A 20,122-nucleotide genomic window follows, 5' to 3' on the forward strand; every position below is an offset into this window, starting at 1 on the left:
TCACAGTTTACTTGGTGCTGCTGCGTTCCTGGACTCCTGCTGCGTTTTGGTAAAACATCTGTCACATCTGCGAGCAGGTATCGTGGCTGATGTTGAACAGTGAAGCAGTAACAGCTTCGACCACCACAGCTGGACAGAGCAGCTGCTGCTGCGTGCACAACTGGTGGGAGAAAAGTGATAAATGATCCTAAAACGTGCCTCATCGTGCTTTCTGTTGGATCTGCAGAAGGTTTTCCTGAACCGGCAGCTGTTTGTTGCTGCATCTGATACAGAAAATACCGAGTTTTCTTCCTTTGAGTACAACTGATGTGGAAGTCTGCAGTTTAATATGCATTTTTAAACGCTTGTGAACCAATCGGAGCGAAATAATTTGGTTAAAAAATTTTTTTTTTTAAAAAGTGAAAATTTGGCAACAAGGTGCCTGAAGAATTGTTTAAAAACTATTGAACTCTATAAAGTTCTAAAACTGAATAAAGAAGTAAAAAAAATGTCACATATCTGCTAAAATTATACATTTTTAGACGATTTAAATGCAGTCACATGTAGTTAAAGAACAGATTACTATTTGTAAAAATCTAGATTTTTAATGTGAATATTATGTATAATCATGGACTTTGAATGTTCTTTTAGTTTTTAACTAAACACGGAAAATCTTTATTATTTATTTAACATTTTTCAATCCCTAATATACACATATATGATCTGTCTTTTAAATGAGGAGAAAACCTGTAAAATAATGATATTAGCAGCTTTAAATACAGTCACACATGGTTAAAGAACAGATGACTATTTGTAAAACAAAACCTTTTCAATGCAGATATTTTTTTATTTTTTATTTTTACAGTTTGGGGGCATTTGTTTTAACAGTTAACATGTAAATTAATACTTTTTATTTGACATTTTACAGGGATAATCTGTAAAATAACCCATTTCTAACCTTCATACACAAAATTTGTCTTTTAAATAAGAACAGATGTCTGTAAAATAATATTATGCTTCGCTGATCTGAATGAACTGGTAAAAATAACGAGTCTTGACGTGGACATAATTCACACTTTTGGTTTATTTGGGGCAGACATGTAAACTTATTTTCTGTAAATTTACTAGTTATTGTTTGTAATTGAACAAAACTGAGAAAGTCTGTAAAATAACTGTTAAAATTGAGTTAAAAGCAGTTTTTAACAGTGTAGCAGAGGCGTTTAGAAATATAAAATCTGACACATCTGTCACATGAGACGGAATAAAAGCAATAAATGAGGACGGACCGGGTCGGATTTAGACGTGTGTGATTGTTTATTTGTGATTTGATTTATTGGACAAACTCCATTTAGGAAACAAAAGTCTGGAGGTGGAGTTTTACTTCACAGAAAATGAAAATAGATTGTTTTCTCTGCAATAAGAAGCTGCTGCATGAACAGTCCCATTGTTATGCAAACGGCAGCGTGTCGTGAATTTAAAGCGAACTGAGATCAGCCCCGTTCAGAGAGTCAATAAAAACCTCCCTGAACAGACGAACAGCTCCGGCAGGCATCCCATAATACCGCCGTTCACTAAACGACAGGCGGGAGCTCCCAGATCAGATCATGTCGGCATCATAACCCACCGAGTCCCGCCGTGAGCTTTAACATGTTCTGGATGTGAAATAATAATAATATGCTACGGAGCAACATTATTATTCAGCCGGAGTCGTGTTTACATCGACCCAGTGAATCTGAGCGCCCGATTTACTGTCGTTTAGCTCTGTTTTTTTTACTCTACCGACTCCTAATGGGGATACCTGGATGTTTAGCCGCTAAATGCTGCAGCAGATAGCGTTGAACTGTCTGACTGGAGCTGAGCAGGTCGAGACTTTTTTTGTGGAAACCAGACATCTGCTTACAAAAACTGTAAAGTCGTGGCCGGACTGCTAAACAGCTGAAAGCTCCATAAAGCTGCAGGTAATGCTTCACAGTGTTGCATTTAATACTGCGTTGCATAAAATCCTTATTAAAGCTGCTTTAGAGGCGAACGAGACAAGTGAAAATCTGGTTTAACTGTCAGCAGATGATTGTTGTGGCCAAAAGAATTCATATTATTCTGATATATGAAGAGTTCATTAGTAAAAACAGATAACTGCATCTTCATAAACCTTCAGAAAACCCACTTTTCCATCGTCTACCTGAGACAACATCAGTCAAACTTCAGTTATCTCTATTGTTGTCATTTCTACTGAGTCAGATCCACTCAGCTTCAGTTTGATTGATTTAATCTCAAGCAAACAACAAAAAAATAAGTTTTCTGAAGATGTTTACGGACAAACATGAAAAAACATCAGGCTGTGTTGCGTCAGATGTTGCCGTCTGTTGGTCTCTTTTGTCAGCTTTAGGTGTCACTGAGTCAGTAGTAAAGTCTGGATTTAAAAGATGGACGAAGACACCATGATGTTGATTCGTGAACTTTTTGTTTTGAAGCCTTGAGTTTGGAGTTCAGACGTCCCCATCTTCAAACCGGACGCTGTGAGCGAGTGGTTGTCGTGTCCTCAAGCAAATGTTGCTTCATCGTCTAGTTTCCGCTCCACAAAACCCAACAATCTAAATCCTACATGTGCATGCCAGTTTTAAGCCACATTTTCAGATCTTGGTTGTCTTATCTACATGTTGTAGCGTCATCACAGATTCTAGAAGTTTGAAGTCCTGCAGCAAGCTGACCTCTCATTCACATAATGAGGCTTGTTTTTAGCGCAGGAGCTAGCTTGTTTGTGCTAATCTCCTCAAATCTCTTCTTAAAGCATACCTTTTTTTTTGTAAATCTTTCTCTGATTTACTGGAGATTGTTTTTTTCTTTCAATAACTTTCCCCCTCGTCTGTTTCGTTTGGCTGCCTTGTGAAGCACAGTCACTAAATGGGACAATAATTTATTAAATGAACATCATTCTGTGTTGTTAAAGACTCGAAACTACAGATTGAGACCATAAACTCATTAGACACATGTTTACTGAGGCAGCAAATCAAGTGAGAAGTTCACTTGCTCATAAACTTCTATAGAATTACATCTTTTTGGAGGAGTCGCCCCCTGCTGGCTGTCAGACAGAACGCACGTTCAAGGCTGCGTCCATCCTTCACAAACAGACAGTTTACCAACAAATCTTTCATAATTAGTTTACTGTGAGCAGAAGTGACAGTGGCTCACAAAGTGATGGAAGTAAACCACAGAGGCTTCGTTTGATTCATTAGAGTGAAATAACAGACAACAATTACAGCACATCGTCTCCAACGGGGAGCAGACTTCTCATAATTGACTGTCTGGTGTGATGAGGCCGACCCGCCTGCTCAGGAAGCAGCTCGGCTCCGCAGTCGACGCCGAGTTTCATTTTCATTTCATGCACAACTTTGCAGCCATCACGGCGCTGCAGGGGAGGCGTCTGTGCTTTATTAGGAGCTATTAGAGGGACTCAGCTGGAACTGTTTGGTCACACTCCACTTATTTATTCGCCGCGCAATTAATGCGGTTAGAAAAGTCAACTGGAAAAAACTTTGCTATGAAAAGTATTAGTGGATGTGTCAACACAATTAAATTAAATTAAACAACATGAAAGTGTGTTGTGTGCGCATTGAAACAAATGTGTAGACGGCAAACATTTGCATAAAGGGTCCGACTGAACACTGAAGGGGATGAGTTTCTAACACTGTGGTGGTTTTTATACACCATGTCGTATTTTCTGAGGGTTTTATGTCGGATGTATTTTGCTTCCTGGTTGGACACTTTTTGATTTTGATTAGTAAAAAGCTACTGAATGTGACAATAATGTAATAAATGGACATCAGTCTGTGTTGATGGTGACGAGAGATCAAAACCATAAACTCTTTACTAAAATATTTGCTGAGGTAGCACATAAAGTGAGAAGTTAACTTCTATTGAATCAGACTCCTTTTGGAGGAGTCGCCCCCTGCTGGCTGCTGGAGGGAACGCAGGTTTAAGGCTACATCCATCTGTTATACACAAACTGGAATAAACTGCTGTAAATGAGATTCAGTGATTAATAACTCGAAGAAGAGACGCGACAATATGTGTTTTTATGTCTCTTCATTGCAGCAAAGGGCAGCTGTGGTTCAGGTGGTGGAGCGGGTTAATCGTTAGGTTGGTGGTTCGATCCCCTCCACAGTCCAAGTGTCCTTGGGCAAGACACCGAACCTGAAATTGCTCCCGATGGCGGGCAGCACCTTGCATGGCAGCTCTGTTACCACTGGTGTATGAATGTGATCTACTCTCAGATGTACGTCGCTTTGAATAAAAGCGTCTGCTGAATGAAATGTAAAGACTTTTATTTTTTGGTTAATCAGTTCGTGACGGCGACTAAAGTGGACTTCTGATGTATCAGACTTCTCTAGTCAGGTGTAAGCGTCAGTAGCATAGTTTGTATTTAAAAGATGGACACCCATTGGTTGGTGGATTTGGTTATAAAACTTCAATTTTGGAATTTTCAGATTCAAGGAGGTTCAAGGAGTCTTTATTATCCCCACGGGGTAATTCAACCGTCACCATCTTGGTTTTTTGAAACCAGATGTGACGAGTGAGTGAATCAACTCCAAGGCGTTCCTTCATCCTCCACATAAAAGGTGAAACTCTAAATCCCAGAGGCTCTGACATAAGTTCTGCCAACGTTGGTATTTTCAGCCAGTTTGAAGCAACATCTTGCATTTTATACAACTGCAGCTGTGTTTTGTTCAAACTAATGCACCGTCTGCAGGCTGTCTTCATTTACATTAATTAGACTGAAATAAACTCGTGAATTAGACGAGCTGATTAATAACTCGAAGGAGAGACGAGACAAACCCTCTTTCACAACTTAAATGAATGAGTGTCGTTACAATCACGACTCTTTCATTCTGTTAATCAGCCTCTCAGTGATCAAAGTGGACTCGAGCAGCGGTGGCATATTTCGGTTTCACTCGACTCCCTGCTGCTCATCTGACTGTTCTGCAATCAGACGACGGGGACCTTTGTGAGACTCTGAGCGTCTCTGTCCGGCTGACGGACCGGTTTGTTGATTGGTCGATGCTCTTTTCTGCCGCTCTGCAGGCCGTCGCTCCACTTCCTGCCCTCACGCCCCCTTTGATCTCTGCAGGCTCTGGGTTTAAGCAGAGATTACTCGGCTTTACTTCGTGCACTCGTCCCGTACGCTTTAAATTCACACGGCGTGGCGCGCTTTAAAAAATAATATTCCAAATCTTCACCACGCCGTTTGATCCCGAGTTCAGATTGCAGGAGGAAAGAAAAAGTTTGTGAACATTTGTAATCAGAGACGGAGGAGTCTGAACGCTTCTCTTCAGATCAGACTCAAAACGACTGTTCGGTCGTTTGAAGACAGTTTCTGAACTTTGAAAAACGGACATTTAATCATCTGCTTAAACACAAAAACACCTCATTATCACGGCTCTTTCTCTACATGGTAATGAGGATCCTTTATTCTTTGCTCCTTGTTTGAAGTCTTTAAAGGAGACAAAACGGACATTTAATTCATTTCATTTAAGTCTCTCTGAAGTATTGTTTAAAGTATTATTATATTTCCACTGTGTGTGTGTGTGTGTGTGTGTGTGTGTGTGTGTGTGTGTCTGTGTGTGTGTGTGTGATACTGAAGATGTTAAACTGATTCATGTCTGATATCAGATTGTGTTTCAGTCAACATGAGGTTCTATCCTATTTAAATTCTTTTTTTTTTTTTTACTGGGACAATAGCTGTGATGTAGAACTGACCATAAAACTGTCAAAAAGTACATTTTACTTCACTTTTAATTAACGTTAGAGTCCAAACACATGTAAACTGGGTCCAGCTGTCATCAGCACGAGGTTGAATTCTCCATCAGTCTTTCCTCTAAAGACGTCAGAACTTTGGAAATAAGTTCTTTAAACAACCAGGTCTCGTAGACGAAAGATGTGTTTCAGTGGTGGGACAGAAGCGCATCTACAGCAAATCAGAGGAAACATCTGAATGTTGAGCCACACAATCATCACCTTTGTTTATATCTGCTGCTCAGTGGTTTCTCATCTGTTGAAAGAGTCGTCGAGAAACAAACCAAAACATCACAAAACGTGTTTTTCAGCTGCATGGACGTCTGGTTCATTTATCTTTCTGGTGATTGCAGTTCACGATCCTGGATTCTATCAACTTGACTTCACACTTCCTTTAAAATGATTCTAATTTCAGTCAAAGAGTGAAAATCCGGTTTAGCGTCGCACATCCGACGTCCACGTTCCTTCAGAGCTTGTTTCTCTTCCAGAGTAAAGAAAAGGAATGAACAGGTAGTCTAATGATAAAATCCTGTTTCATATTTTATGTTTGAGTGAAGAAAACACTTCATTCACTCTAATTAAGTGGAACTAATTGATTCAAATGATTTAAGTAGATGTAACTTAACTTGGATGAACTTAATTGAATCACCAACTGAAGAAGCTCATTTAAGTTCAATTCTCTTTCTCACTAAAGTTCACGACCACAAAACCAAAACTATGAGATTAGAGACGCTGTGAAGTCTTTAAATTTCACTAATTTAACACGATACGGAGTCATTTCATCCATCATAATACACATTTATTCTAATATCTATTGATTAGAGCTCCTGTAAACAACTGATGTATCTTCAAATTGTCAATTAAAGCAATAATTAATTAACAAACTAATCTAGAAACGTGGTTGAAAACAACCAGCAGTGATTGATCGCATCAGTAGTTTTCATGTGACCAACAGTTTTAGCTGCACTTGTGTAACTAAATCACATCAAAAGGAAGTTAAAAGGCAAAAGTGAAAGCCTGTCAAGTAGTTTTTCACATTTTAAGCTCAGAAGATGTTGAGTTCCAGCTCAGATTTTCAGCTGAGGAGTTTATATGTTGTAGTTTTTCTGGTCTATCCAGTCACTCATCAGGTAACGTCCATCCAGCAGCAGCACATTCAGCCCGACACAGTTTCTCTGTCGTCTTCTTGAGTCTCAGCATCTGCTTCTCAGCCTCTGTCTGTCTCTCCTGCTGGGACCTTCATTATGAATCTCATCATCTCTCCTCGCTTTGATCTCCTCAGAAAGCTTTCCAGACTTTGCAGCAGGTCGTTCAGCAGCCTGCAGTGTGTTTCTGCGCCTCGGCGAAGTTCAATAAGTGCAGAGCTCCTCCTGCAGCAGGTAGCTCATTGTGTGTAAATGTGCTTTTATTTCAACAAAGGCCGCGTCGAGCTCAGAGCTCGTCTGTTTCACGACGAGCGCGACGGGCCGGCGAACGGTTTCCCCACAGGCATCATTAAAGTTTCATCCCGTCTCCAAAAATCTGGGATGAATATTTTACCGGCAGGATTCTCGTCCTGTCAGAGTCTCAGACCTGATTATTGGGACGAGGAGCAGAGTCGGTCCGTCTCGTTTGTGTTCGGCTAAACTCTGAACACAGCAGAAGAAACTAAACACGAGCTCATTTAGCGTTTAGAAACATGTGACCAACAGCTTCCTGAAGCTGAGAGTGACGGTTTCAAATGTTTTATTCTGTTGATAACAAAGATGTTCAGACTAAACGACAGAAAACAGAAAAAATCAGCAAACCTGCACAATTATCTTAAAAAAACAACCAGAGAATGACGGAAAACTTCAGGAAACAGCTGCTGTTGGCTTGTTGACAAACTGTTTAAACCTAAAACAACTATGCTCACTTCATTTCAGCCTTTACAATCTCTGCTTCACTGTTATTTCTTTTATTATATTTACTTATAAGGAAACGTTTCCATCATATCTTATTGCAAAGCCCTGTGGGACACCGCTTCACACTTCACTGTCTGGACTGTAGCAGCTTGAAGCTCTAAAACACAACATTTATCCACAACTAAAGAGCAGAAGAAGCATTTCATGGTTATGTTTACGGACTCCTTGTTTGGAGGTGAAATACTGAAAATGTCAAACTGACCTGAAGCATTCAACAGAAACCTCCTCTGGTTCCTTTTTCTGGGAACAATTAATGTTCCTTTTAAAGAGTATTGTTAAATTATTTATTACTCTAATTAACTCAGTAAACAACAGCGTGGCTGACGTGTAGCAACACTTCTGCTCTAGAAAGGCTGCGTACTGCTGCTGCACTTTAAGTTTGAACTCGTTTTCTGTCTATTTCTGTTACTTTTGATCAAACTCGGTGTCTTTTCATCAAACCGACTGACAGTATTTCTATTTAAATGCGCCCTGATGCAGCGGCCATGGGTTCAAATCCTGCTCATGGCTCTTTGCTGCAAGTCCTTCACCTCCACTTTCCTGTTTCTCTCTCTTCACTGTCCTTTATAATAATAAAGGCAAAAAGGCCAAAACAAATCCGTTAAAAATGATCTTGTGTCTCGTGTGTTATTCTACTCATACAGTAGCGTAAGTCACAGTAATAATGTTCGCCTAAAGAGTAAAATATAACCAAAAAAAGATCCCTTAGCCTGTAATGAAGCAGCGTACTGAAGCCACACGTCTGTAGTTGTGTGATGTTGGTATTGTGACGTTCCAGCGGTGCAACGCCTCCCGCTGCCTCAGTCGGGCAAGAACATCATCAAGGCAGCTCACATCCTGGGTCCCATACGTCTGACCTGTTGCTCTCGGGCTGCAGGTGCATCAGGTCAAGAACCAACAGACTAAAAAACTGTTTGTTCCCCAGATCCATAACCACTCTGAACTCACCAATATGTTCCATTCCCACCACCGTTCCTGTGAGTCCACTGACAAGTACTCTCTCCGTTTGCAGTGTCACATGTCCTCAGGTGTAATCAGGTTACCTCGTTCCTCACTGCTGCTGTAAATACTCACATGTTTGAATCCATTTTGTACCTATTGTCACTTATTTATTTTTTATATACGTCTACAGGCTCTACAAACATCTTGCTTTAATCTTGCACAGTTTGGTAATTTATAGTTCTTTGCACTGAATGGGACTACATCCAATTTCCTTGTACTTTTTTTTGGTATGATGACGTTAAAGGATTCTGATTCATTGTGGGACGAAGTCGACTAATTGGACAGTTTTTTTTTTTAATCACTGCAGCAACCAAGTCCTCCTGCTGCACATTTAGATTTCTGCTGCATGTTTTACGACACTTTGGCCTCAAACGTATAAAAGCTGATTTCAAACACAACCAGAGGAAACGACCTGCTGCTTCCTGAACCCACCTTGATCTCTCTGCGAGTCTCTCCGGGTTTGAACACCAGCGTTCCTTCGCTGTACTCGTAGTCGGACCCGGCGTTGGCGGAACCGTCTTCCGTTCTGTAGTCCACGTAGAACGTGTTCTCTCCCAGACCGCCTGGACAGCAGCAGCAGAACAGAACAACACCACTGATGGATGGACACACTGAAGCCGTGATGTTTGTATTCTGTTGTTAATGATTTAACTGCTGCTCGTCAACACAAGACAGGTACAGCTGGAAATGTAAATACAGAATGTACTTAGGTCTGAAAATCTCAAATAGAGATCAAGAGTTACAGAGTTTATGTTAAAATGTCCGACGTGACAGCTCCCCGGTTGTGGCTGCAGTAGAGGTCATAAAGTATAAATGCTAGTGGATGTGACAGGAACCAAACTGAACAAAATATCAGATCAAAATTCACCAATTATTGTTAAAAGTTGTAACTGTTAGGAAGATGTTCACGTTTACTTGTAGTTTAACTGAAAAAAGAAAACTTTAAAGTCATCTCCTTTGTTATAAAGTAGTATTTAGGGTGAAATAAAACTCTAAAACTATAAATTGTTTTATATAAAGTAGTACTTGGATGGTATGAATCTTTAAAATTACAAGCACTGGGACAGAAAATAGTATTTTGAGCAGAATAAACCTTTTTAAACCATAACCGCTCGCTCCAGTACTGTTTGGGTGGAAATGACATTTACATTTTGGGTTTCATTAACCTTACTGTAATTTAAAAACACTAAATGATGAGTATTATCATGTATCTGAGTACTTCTTTGATCAGTACTTTAACTGAGCTCCTACAGCTCGTCTCTGAGCTGCACTTCTGCTTGTTGGGTCGAGTTCAGAGCAGAAAAAAGTGACTGGAGCTGATCAAAGACATGAGAAATGTTCAATAGGAGCCTTAATATGAAGAGAATAAAGATTTTATGCTTTACTAGCGCCTCCGTCTGGCCTCTTTCATCTCATCATGTGACGGATCGGTACCTTGGCAGACCACGGCCAGCGTCAGGACTCCACAGTTCTCCATGCACTGGCTGTGGGCGCTCTCGAAGGAGATGCGGCTGCAGATGGCCAGGTCGTCCTCGTCCTCCGGCGCCTCCTCGTCGGTGACGGCCGTCCGGCGGGCGTGGTCGGCGGCGTGCTTCTTCAGGACGTTCCCCGCTCCGATCATCATCCGGGTCGCCTGGAGGGAGACGTTAACACCGCGTCAGATCTCTCTTTAGATTGTGAACGGACTCGTGCTGTCTGAACCTTTGCAGCCTGTTTCATCATGAGCTGCAGAAACACAAAGTCCTTGAACTACCTTGTGTCCTGTTGTGGGTTTGTGTGTCCCGGTGTGTTCACCTCAGGGGCTGTGTGTGTGTGTGTGTGTGTGTGTGTGTGTGTGTTACCTGTATGCGGTAGAAGGCTCTGCTCTTCTGCTGGTGCAGCAGTGCGTAGTAGTTGGCCAGCTCCACCAGCTGGTCCAGCTCCTTGTCCGGATACTTCTGCTTCAGCTCCTTCAGGATCCGAATCACCTGCAGCAGAGACGCAGACACACTTCAGACATCCACACAAACAATCCACGGTCGACACAAACACTCGACTCGGGGAGGGTCTGGATTCTTGTCGCTTTCTGCCAGAAGAGGCCAGATGGAGCGATTCTAGCTTCCAGCTCGACAACAGAATCACTGCCTGGATTAAATGAGCTCCAAACATTTGCAACTTTTGCAGAGTGACTGAAAAAAAACGTCTCTTTAGGTTAAAAAAAAGTTAAAAAAAACAAAATTAAACACTCCTCCGACGTAAAACAGTCACACAAACAGCTTCAGTGCATTTCAGAGCATTTCACGGGATTCAGAAAACATCTGGTCAGACTTTCAAGCACTTAAAGACGGTCAGAAAAACATAAACTGACTGAGATGCTCCACTTGTTCCATGGATTAATATGATAAACCATCACAGTCTCAGTGGTCTTCTTCTGCCTTCAGCATATATTACTGCTACCATATCTGCATGTTTGAGTGGATTTAAGTGTATTTTAGAAACTGATTGTGTCTTTTTTTATTAGGATGCGGTTTGATTTAACTCTTGTAGATACTATATAATACCAGAATTACTCATTTCAAAGAGACTGCAGGTGAAACAGAGCGTAACTCCAAATGCAGGTGCAATGATTTGTATGTTTTCCCTTTTTGCTGACAGTTATTGCCGCTGTGCTAAATAATAAATCATCCTGCTGGTTGATAAATCAGACTTTAGATTTGGGAGTGAGGTGAGAACTTTCACTTTCTACTTTTATGTCTCCCCCTGGACAAAAACACACACCGAGCTTCAGATTTAACTTCCTGTCACACAGCATCGGCAGCAAGTGAAACAATAAAGGCTCGTTCTCAGTCACTTCAGGAGACACTTGGCAGATGTAGAGATGAAGTTTTAACTGAATACAATTAATCACAGTCATGTCTTTGAATGCATTTGCTTTCATTTACTTCAGAATGAATACGAGCTTCCGTTTTTGAGGTGTACAAGGACAAACACACAAAAAAAGAAGCAGCGTACGTTTTAAAATGACTCCGCTGACGAGTGTTTTCACATCTAGTTTTATGTTTAAACACAAGCATGATGCTGGGAATCCATAATAACACTATTAACGCACTGAAGCAGCCATTTCACACAATAAATGAACAAAAACGATGATAAATCTCCCAGAAACACAGCTTTGGCGAGTCTTTGTGTGTTCGTTTAGAGCGAGTGAATGGATCTTCTGTTCTGTGGATTCCTGCGAGTCGATGACGGAGGAGACGCTGAAGGACTCCTCAAAGTGTCGGCGGCGCTTTAATTCAACAAACCTGCAGCTTCCTCTCGCTGTCTGCCCACGACTGAGCAGCCGAACGCACTCCGCGGGAGTGAAGTCATTCAGCAACCGGCTGAAAACCGTTTATGGCACGACTACGAGCTGAGCAGAGTTTAACCTTCGGGGGTCGAGGCCGCAGTTTTTACCGGCTTCTATGAGAACGCTACAGAACGGTACAATGCAGGATAATAGCAGGTTTCATCTCTGCTGAGACGCCACAAAGAGACTCTGAGACGCTGTGTAGGTGGGTTTGGTTGCTTCACAACTCCAGAGACTGACGGAGGCTACAGGTACACTGTGGAGGAATAATGGTGCTTATAGACGTTTACTAACTTTTTAATTGTTAAGACACAAGGAGGCGCCCACATCGCTGCAAACGTCTGACTCTTTACCTTATTTTTAGGTTGGAAAACAGTTTGAAACCTTCCGAGATGAGATATTAAAAGACTGGAAGAAAGTGCACCAGTACAACCAGAGTGTACATATCCGTATGTACATCGATAACGCAGGTACACAGTCGTTATTACAGCTTTATTTGTACTTAAGCATTTCTTTTCTTGCTTCTTTTATGCCTCATTCATATCTAGTGGCTGTAATACGTACGTTTCCATAGTGAGGGATCAATAAAGTTGATCTTTTTGGCTCACATTTAGCCCAAAAGAAGAGTTTCTGTTTGTCATAAACCAAGCTTGCATCAATTTCAACCTGATTGTTACAGAATCTGGAACCAAAGTGTGGATTAATGATCCACTGTCGTCTATTTCTGCTCTACTGGTTTAACTCAGAGACTCATTTTTCCTCTCTGACTCTCTTTATTTTCATATTTTGTCTGTCAAACCTCACGTTTATGTCTCCGTCCTCTTAAATGTGTCGCATTTCTTCCATTTCTTGTAAATATTAATAATACAGTCCGTAGATGAAATCCTCCATCCAGGTAAGAACAGCTTCACTCCTTCAATCGACCGATCAGCTGGTTGAAGGGCAGATATTTCAGCTACATGTTGCCTGTTTTCTGAGGTAACAGTGACATAAAACCAGATACAAAGCCTGCTTCACGTCAACAAATGGAAATCTAAACCGAAGCCATTCGTCACTTTTATCTAAAACTTCTTCTCGTGTCTCCTGCAGGAAAATCCTTCGTTGTTTCTGCTCCAATCACGTCAGAACCACAAGAGCACAAATTCTGTTTTCTGGGTTAACTGCATTTCTCACAGAAAACACTGGAAATGAGATTACGGACGACAAAACGCAGCGACAGCAGCGTCTCCGGGTGAGTTTAGATTCTGCAGCTCGTGCATGGATTAAAAACTCGGCTCGTTTTCTGACTGTGAGCAGTTTGACGCTGAACACAAACCGACGAGATGCTAACCGGCTACCGTCTCTTCAGGTCGACCAAAAAGCGTGGGAGAATTATTAAATCACGACAGGTGCTGCTTCTATCTGGAAAAAAAACACACAATAAAGGAGGCGAGTGCATCAAATGAGCTCCTGGCCTCCATCTGTGCTCCGTTAGCAGCTCGAACATAAAAAGAACGTCCTGCTGGTTCCAGAACAAGGACCCAGACGTAGTGTTTAACTAAAAGCAGCAGCGGCACAGCGTAGAAATACTCTCTGACAAGTACAAGGCATGTCAGTGAAACTAATATGAGTGTGAGCATCAAAATAAAGTCAAAGTCCTTAAAACGATTATTGCTTTTAAGGTTAGAGGTGATTAAACTTCTTGTTGGGTCATTTCTCCTCTGGGGTCAATCAAACATCATTTTATTCTATTTCAGTGGAGTCTGTCCTTAAACTTTCTTTGAGAAACTTGATTATTTTTGCTCCATTTACCTCAAAAATGCAGTCGTTCTTCATTTTAAATCTAGTTTTAACACAAACTTCAACCGCAATTTAATCAGGTTTAAAAAGTCCAACTTTACGGTGCAGCTCAGCAACGACGTGCTAAAAGTAAAAGAGCTCGTTATACAGAACGACATATTTCAAACATAATTATAAAACTATAATGAGAGATGCTTTAACGCGCTCAACACTTTGAAGTTGAAGCTGTTAAAGGTGATTTCACTTCTTAGATCTGCTGGATTTCTCCTCTGGGATCAATAAAGTTTCATTTCACTCTGTGGAGTCTGTCCTCAAAGTTTCTCTGAGAAACTTATTTTCCTCTCAAACCAGCTCACAAATCTTCTTTCTATGTTAGTTTCACAGGTTGTTTTGCAACATAAAGTTAAACCAAAATGTAATCAGGTTAAAAAATTAAACTTTTTTGGTGCAGCCCAACATTCAATCCAGTGCCGTTCAGCGTAGCGATCACTTCTCTCCATCTGATCCGATCTTTTGCTTTCTGAGTTGTTGTCCGTGTGTAGCCATGATGTCAGTTTTCTGCCTCGTCATCTCTTCCCATTAACTTTTCCAGTCGTGACAATATATTCCAGTGTCTCTTTCCTTCTGATGTGTCCAAAAAATGTTGCTTGTGTTTCCTGATTTTGTTCATCAGCGTATAATTAGTGCTTAATAATTTCAAAACATCTTCATTGCTCATTCTGTCTGTATGAGATGTACGTAACATGCGTCTGTAAATTATTATTATTATTATTATTTATGTTCCAAGATTCACATCCGTACATCAGAACAGATGAGAGTTCTCCAGTTGTTATTTTCTTGTTTGTCAGAATATTTTTCATTTCCATAAACGCTGTTCTTGTCATTGCTGCTCTACGTCTGATATCTGTTTCACACTTCCCATCTGGGGCTGCACGGTGGGGCAGTGGTTAGCATCGTTGCCTCACAGCTAGAAGGTCGTCGGTTCGCGTCCCGGTGAGGACACCCAGGATCTTTCTGTGTGGAGTCTCCATGTTCTCCCCGTGCAGCGTGGGTTCTCTCCGGGTTCTCCGACTTCCTCCCACAGTCCAGAAACATGCTGAGGTTAATTGGTGATTGTAAATTGTCCGTAGGTGTGAATGTGAGTGTGCTTGGTTGTCTGTCTCTAAGTGTAGCCCTGTGATAGACTGGTTACCTGTCCAGGTGAACCTGCCTTCACCCTGAGTCAGCTGGGATAGACTCCAGCCCCCCATGACCCCAGTGAGGATGAAGGTGTAGAGATGATGGATGGATGGATGGACCGCCCATCTGATGTCATCCATGAACCCAGACGTCTGAAATGATGCTTCAGTATTTCTTGGTGTAGTTTTAGTCAAGCTTCCAGGTTGCATCAGAGTCTGTATGTATGTTCCAGGCTGCAGTTTTCGTCGTCCTTGCTTCCAGTCTGCCTACAGTTGCTGGATTACGATCGGGTTTGTGGCACATGAAGCTCCCTACCGGGTGAAGCTCCTTCCCTGAAGGCTTCTTTCACATCATTGAGCTTAAACCGACATCGACTGGAGGTCATGATCGTACCAGGAGTAAATACTGAAGCGGTCTTCAGCTGCAGTGTCCATACTGGACTTGTAACCCTGGCCATTGATCTATGGATTCCTCTGGCCAGCTTTGGGATTCTACAACCACATATTCACTTTAACTGAATCTGCTTGTACAGTCATCCATCCCCCCGCAAGTCATGGCTTCACGTAACCCTGGTCAGGAGACTAAACAGGTGCTCCACCTGCCCAAAGGCCACCTGTAGGCTATCGGACAGAAGGAGCGCCTTACTCCTCCTCCTGCTTTCTGTGGTAGTGAGAGTGGGAGTTCTGTGTCCATTTCTGAAAATATTCAGGGCCCTAAACTGTACAAATGTACAAAGTCTGAACAAGGTTTAAACATCACCTGGCTACAGTGACGTCTCACAGCTTGTCTCTCAACAACAAACCCAGAAAAATCAACAGACTGGAGACGACGAGAAGAAGAAACACATCCAGCCAAAGCCAGTGTCGTCACTCTACTTGTATTTCCAAATGCAGACTTGTAATTCGTCTATTCTTCTTGTTCCTGAGCCATCTATGTACACAAAACACAGGAAAGCAGCACTCCTTTTTAGAGCTAATGTTCCTTTAATGTTTGCTCAATTCTCTTTGCTGCTGTAACGTCACAAACTTCTCCACTAAAGAATCAGTGAATCCATCTGAAGTGTAGAGCGGTCTGACTGCACCTCATCATCAAAACACCTGTTTGTGTTTCTTTAAATAAATCGTCTCTGCCGGTGCTAAGAACAGCTGCTGTGTCGGTAGAAACTAGTTTTGGTGGAACATTGGGGGGACGTGGAAGCTTTTCTTTTATATTTTTCACCACAAAAAAACAACTTTTACCGATAAAAAGAGAAATATAACCTGACCATCGGTTCCCTGGAGTAGAAACCTGTCTTTACTTTAACTCTAAGGAGCTCACAGGAGTCACTGGACCCACTAAAGCTGTTTTCTAGCAGTTTGTGGTTCTTCCAGAGGTTTATTACCGACATGTCAGACGAGCTGCTGTGAAGTGGTAGAGATCAGAAAAGTGTTCGAGTCAATGTCACTGCTGCTGCCTGAGCAGAAAGAAACGACAAATCAGCTCTGACGGACAGAAAATGGATCATCATGAGGCATCAGAGTCCTTCAGGAGGGAGTCTGGGCCTTTCTGAGGTTTGTTCACGAGCGGTTCTGGTCCTGCAGCTGTGATAGAATCAGGTTTGACACGTGGAAAAGCTGTTTTCATCGTGTGAGGTTACTGCTGTCGCTTCCAGGAGCAAACAGCAACACAGAGATCATGGAAAGGGACGAGAACGCTGCGTGAAACTCACGACCAGCGGCGGCTTTGGACCCACGTTCTGCTGAGTCAGAACTCTCATCAGTAAACAGCTGCTTTTAAAACCTTCCTGAGTTTTCCTCGTAGGAGTCGGTTTCATTCACCTGCTTCCAACTGCTCACCAGAATTTCCATCACAAACAAAAGCTTCTGGACAACATGTGATGACGGGATCAGCTCAACGTTTTGTGTCAAACCAAAGTGCCAACATGGAGGCTGACTGGTTCTGATGCAGTCTGATGTCTGACGGCCACAGAACCGAGGAAGAAGCTCCTAATCGGACACTACTTCAGTGTTTGTTGGTAAATACGTTCTCACCTCTTTGCGGCTCTCGTCCAGCTCCTTGCTGTTGTCCACGTTCACCATCGTGCTGTTGGAGTTGGGCAGGTTGCCCCCGATTCCCGTTGCCATGGCTCCCGCCGCCGCGCCGACGTTGTTGGTGGCGGCGCCCGCCATGCCGTCCTGAGCCCCGCCTCCGCAGTTCTCGGCGGGAACCACGGCGCCCCCTCGCGGCGGCAGCTTGCCGTCGATGATCATCTCCATGCCGCCCTTGTTGGGCGTCAGGTCCCCCTCGGTCTCCACGACGATACCATGGCGCTTGTCGGCGCGGTAACGCTTGCCCATGTACTTGTAGAAGAGCAGGCGGCGGTCGGCGATCCAGGCCAGGATGACGCAGACGGGGAAGTAGAGCAGAGTCACCAGGGCCTCCCACACCTGGAACACAAGAACACAGCTTCATCCTCACTGGGGCTGAACGTTGTTCTGGAGCAACGCATGAACATGATCAGCACCAGCAGGTGGGGTTAGGAGGAGACATGGTCGACTTGTCCAGCTCACAGTAATCAGATTACTTCCAAGTTGAAGAGCTGGTATTTGCTCTGATGTCAAACAAAAAAGAACAGTTGTTAGTTTGCTATAATAAAAATACAGACGGAACTCTGTGCAACAAAAGAAGGTGAATCCTTCATGAGTGAGACTCTAATCTGTTGTTTTCTATCTTCAGTCCTTCAGCCTTTATCCTCCTGAAACCAAACGTCTGCAGAGATGTTCTGCCAGTCTGTGTTGTTGTTTTACTGGATTCAAGTCAGGACACAAACTTGTCCAGGTTGTTCGTTTCACTTTGTTCTTATTTATATATATTTATATGTGAGTTGGTGCTTTGGATGTTTCTTCCTTCTGTTCACAGCTCATTTTACAACCACGTCCATACAATCAGGCCCTTTAGTTGCCTTTGTTTCTACCATAGGGACCTGTACATACGTCTAATATAATAATCTGCTGTTCAACTGAGGAGTAAAGCAGTTTTTGAGAGGTGGTGCACTGTTGAATTATTTGCTATGTGAGACTGAACGAGACCTGAATCACTTCTGTTGTTTACTGTTTACAGTAAACACAGTCTCCCACACACCAGTCAGTCATGTTTGGGTTTACATGTGGACTATAATGCCACTACTGCTGGGAGAAAAGCAACACTGGAGGAAAACCGGAGAGTTCTGAGTGATAATTCATAAAGAATGAAGTATTTCTTGAGCAGCCTTCCTCCCAACACGTCTCCCTATGAGAGACATTTAGCACAACGATGCAGCTCCCCGTCTCACCTCAGCTGTCTGACTGCACTGTTCAGTTCTACCTGAGGTCAAACTACCATGCTTCATCACAGCTGCCTCCGTCTCTCTCTGCGCCGCCTCCTCACCTCCACGACGCCCGGCGACATGACGGACAGGATGAGGTAGAGCCAGATGTAGGCGAAGATGCTCCAGAAGGCGGTGATGAAGAACACCCGCAGGTGCTTGATCTTGCGGGTCTCTCCGTTGGGGATCGTCCACACACAGATGCCGATGATCACAAACATGTTGAAGGCGGCGCTGCCAACGATGGTTCCTGGTCCGAGCTGACCCGCCGCGAAGTTATGACCGCACACCTGCAGAGGTTCAGAGAGGAGGACGGACGGAGACACGGGTGATGAATGGCCGTCATTACTACGGTTAGTTGCTGCTCTGCTTTTAAATTAATAAACCAGCTTCATGTTTATCAAGCAGACTGTTGTAGCTTAAAGGCTCGTTGGTGAATGAATCTTCAGACGTGCAGTGACTTCTGATCTAAATGTGTTCATGTGTTAATAAACGTCCTGCTCACGTCTAGAGTTGTGACTACGATCTCACCATGTGGGATCTAGTAAGAGTTTAAACAACAAATAAAAAACCCTCTGAGTCAATCAGAACCTAATTACCAGCGTAGGTACTGATAACCGGTATTATAGGTACTTTATTGATTCTTTGGAGAAAATGATGTTGTGAGAGCAGCGACCACACATCTCACACTGAACATACCAACATCTGAGTACAGAATCTATTCAAAGTGGTGTTAAAACATACTACAAAGACTTATGAAACAAATACATTAAAAAACAATACAGTGTGCTAAAATATATATTTAAAAAAATCTATGCTATGTAAAAATATTCTGTGGAAAACACATACAGTATATAAAAAAGTATAAATATACAGTATGTAAAAATGTAAAAAAAAAAAAAATATATGCAATGTAAAAATATACAGTGTGCTAATATGTAAAAAAACAAAATAAACTAAGCTATGTAAAAATATACAGTGTACAAAATAAACAGTATAAAATGTAAAAGAAAAAAAGCAAAAATATACAATGTGAAAACTGTAAAACAAATAAAGTAACGCAAAAATATACCACGTGCTAAAATAAAAAAAAATACAAAAGAAAATATGTAATTTAAAATTACAAAAAAAATGTGTTCAAAATATACATTGTGCAAAAATGTCAAAAAAATAATAATAATATACAGAATATAAAAACAAAACAAAAAAATATGCAGTGTATAAATATACCATGTACAAAATATATATTGTGTAAAAATGTCAAAAAAATAAATAAAATAAAAATATACAGAATATAAAAACAAAACAAAAAAATATGCAGTGTATAAATATACCATGTACAAAATATATCGCATTTGGCTTCACTTAAACCATCAACTGCAGGCGGGATAAGTTCATAGGAAGCAGCTCAGTGAGTCACCGAGTCTGAAGCTGCACCGGACGATACAAACATATACAGCACAGAATAAAAGCACCACAGCTGCAGCTACAGGACTTGTACGCTGTGTGTGTGTGTGTGTGTGTGTGTGTGTGTGTGTGTGTGTTCACCTCTATGACGGACAGCAGGATCTCCGGAGCGCTGGAGCCCAGAGCCATGAGCGTCAGGTTGGACACCGTCTCGTTCCAGATCCGGACCGTCGCCACCGACGTTTCTCCGTTGGGCATGGTGATGGTCACCTCCTTCTCCTGTCGCCACAAACACACACACACACACACACACACACACACACACACACAGAACCTCGTTACTGCACCTGAGACTGATCAAATCCATCCCACCTG

At 42.1% G+C, this 20,122-nt stretch overlaps 1 protein-coding gene across 12 annotated transcripts in view; it reads right to left on the minus strand.

Moving 5' to 3' along the window:
- slc8a2b (solute carrier family 8 member 2b) overlaps positions 1-20,122 on the minus strand; it is a 50,055-nt gene that overhangs the window by 23,386 nt on the left and 6,547 nt on the right. For 4 of the 12 annotated variants that reach the window (XM_008283045.1, XM_008283046.1, XM_008283047.1 and 1 more), the window contains exons 2-8: positions 19,889-20,026; positions 18,403-18,630; positions 17,208-17,423; positions 17,028-17,051; positions 10,556-10,681; positions 10,149-10,347; positions 9,147-9,277 (exon numbers count right to left, since the gene is read on the minus strand). In XM_008283045.1, the coding sequence (XP_008281267.1) occupies positions 9,147-9,277; positions 10,149-10,347; positions 10,556-10,681; positions 17,028-17,051; positions 17,208-17,423; positions 18,403-18,630; positions 19,889-20,026 (1,062 nt within the window). Of the gene's footprint in view, positions 1-9,146; positions 9,278-10,148; positions 10,348-10,555; positions 10,682-13,107; positions 13,123-17,027; positions 17,424-18,402; positions 18,631-19,888; positions 20,027-20,122 lie in introns of all 12 variants that reach the window. The other 8 variants (XM_008283051.1, XM_008283050.1, XM_008283041.1 and 5 more) reach the window with 6 other exon arrangements.

The sequence above is a fragment of the Stegastes partitus genome, unplaced genomic scaffold (genome assembly GCF_000690725.1).
Source record: "Stegastes partitus isolate 25-593 unplaced genomic scaffold, Stegastes_partitus-1.0.2 Scaffold296, whole genome shotgun sequence".
Taxonomy (NCBI): Eukaryota; Metazoa; Chordata; class Actinopteri; family Pomacentridae; genus Stegastes; species Stegastes partitus.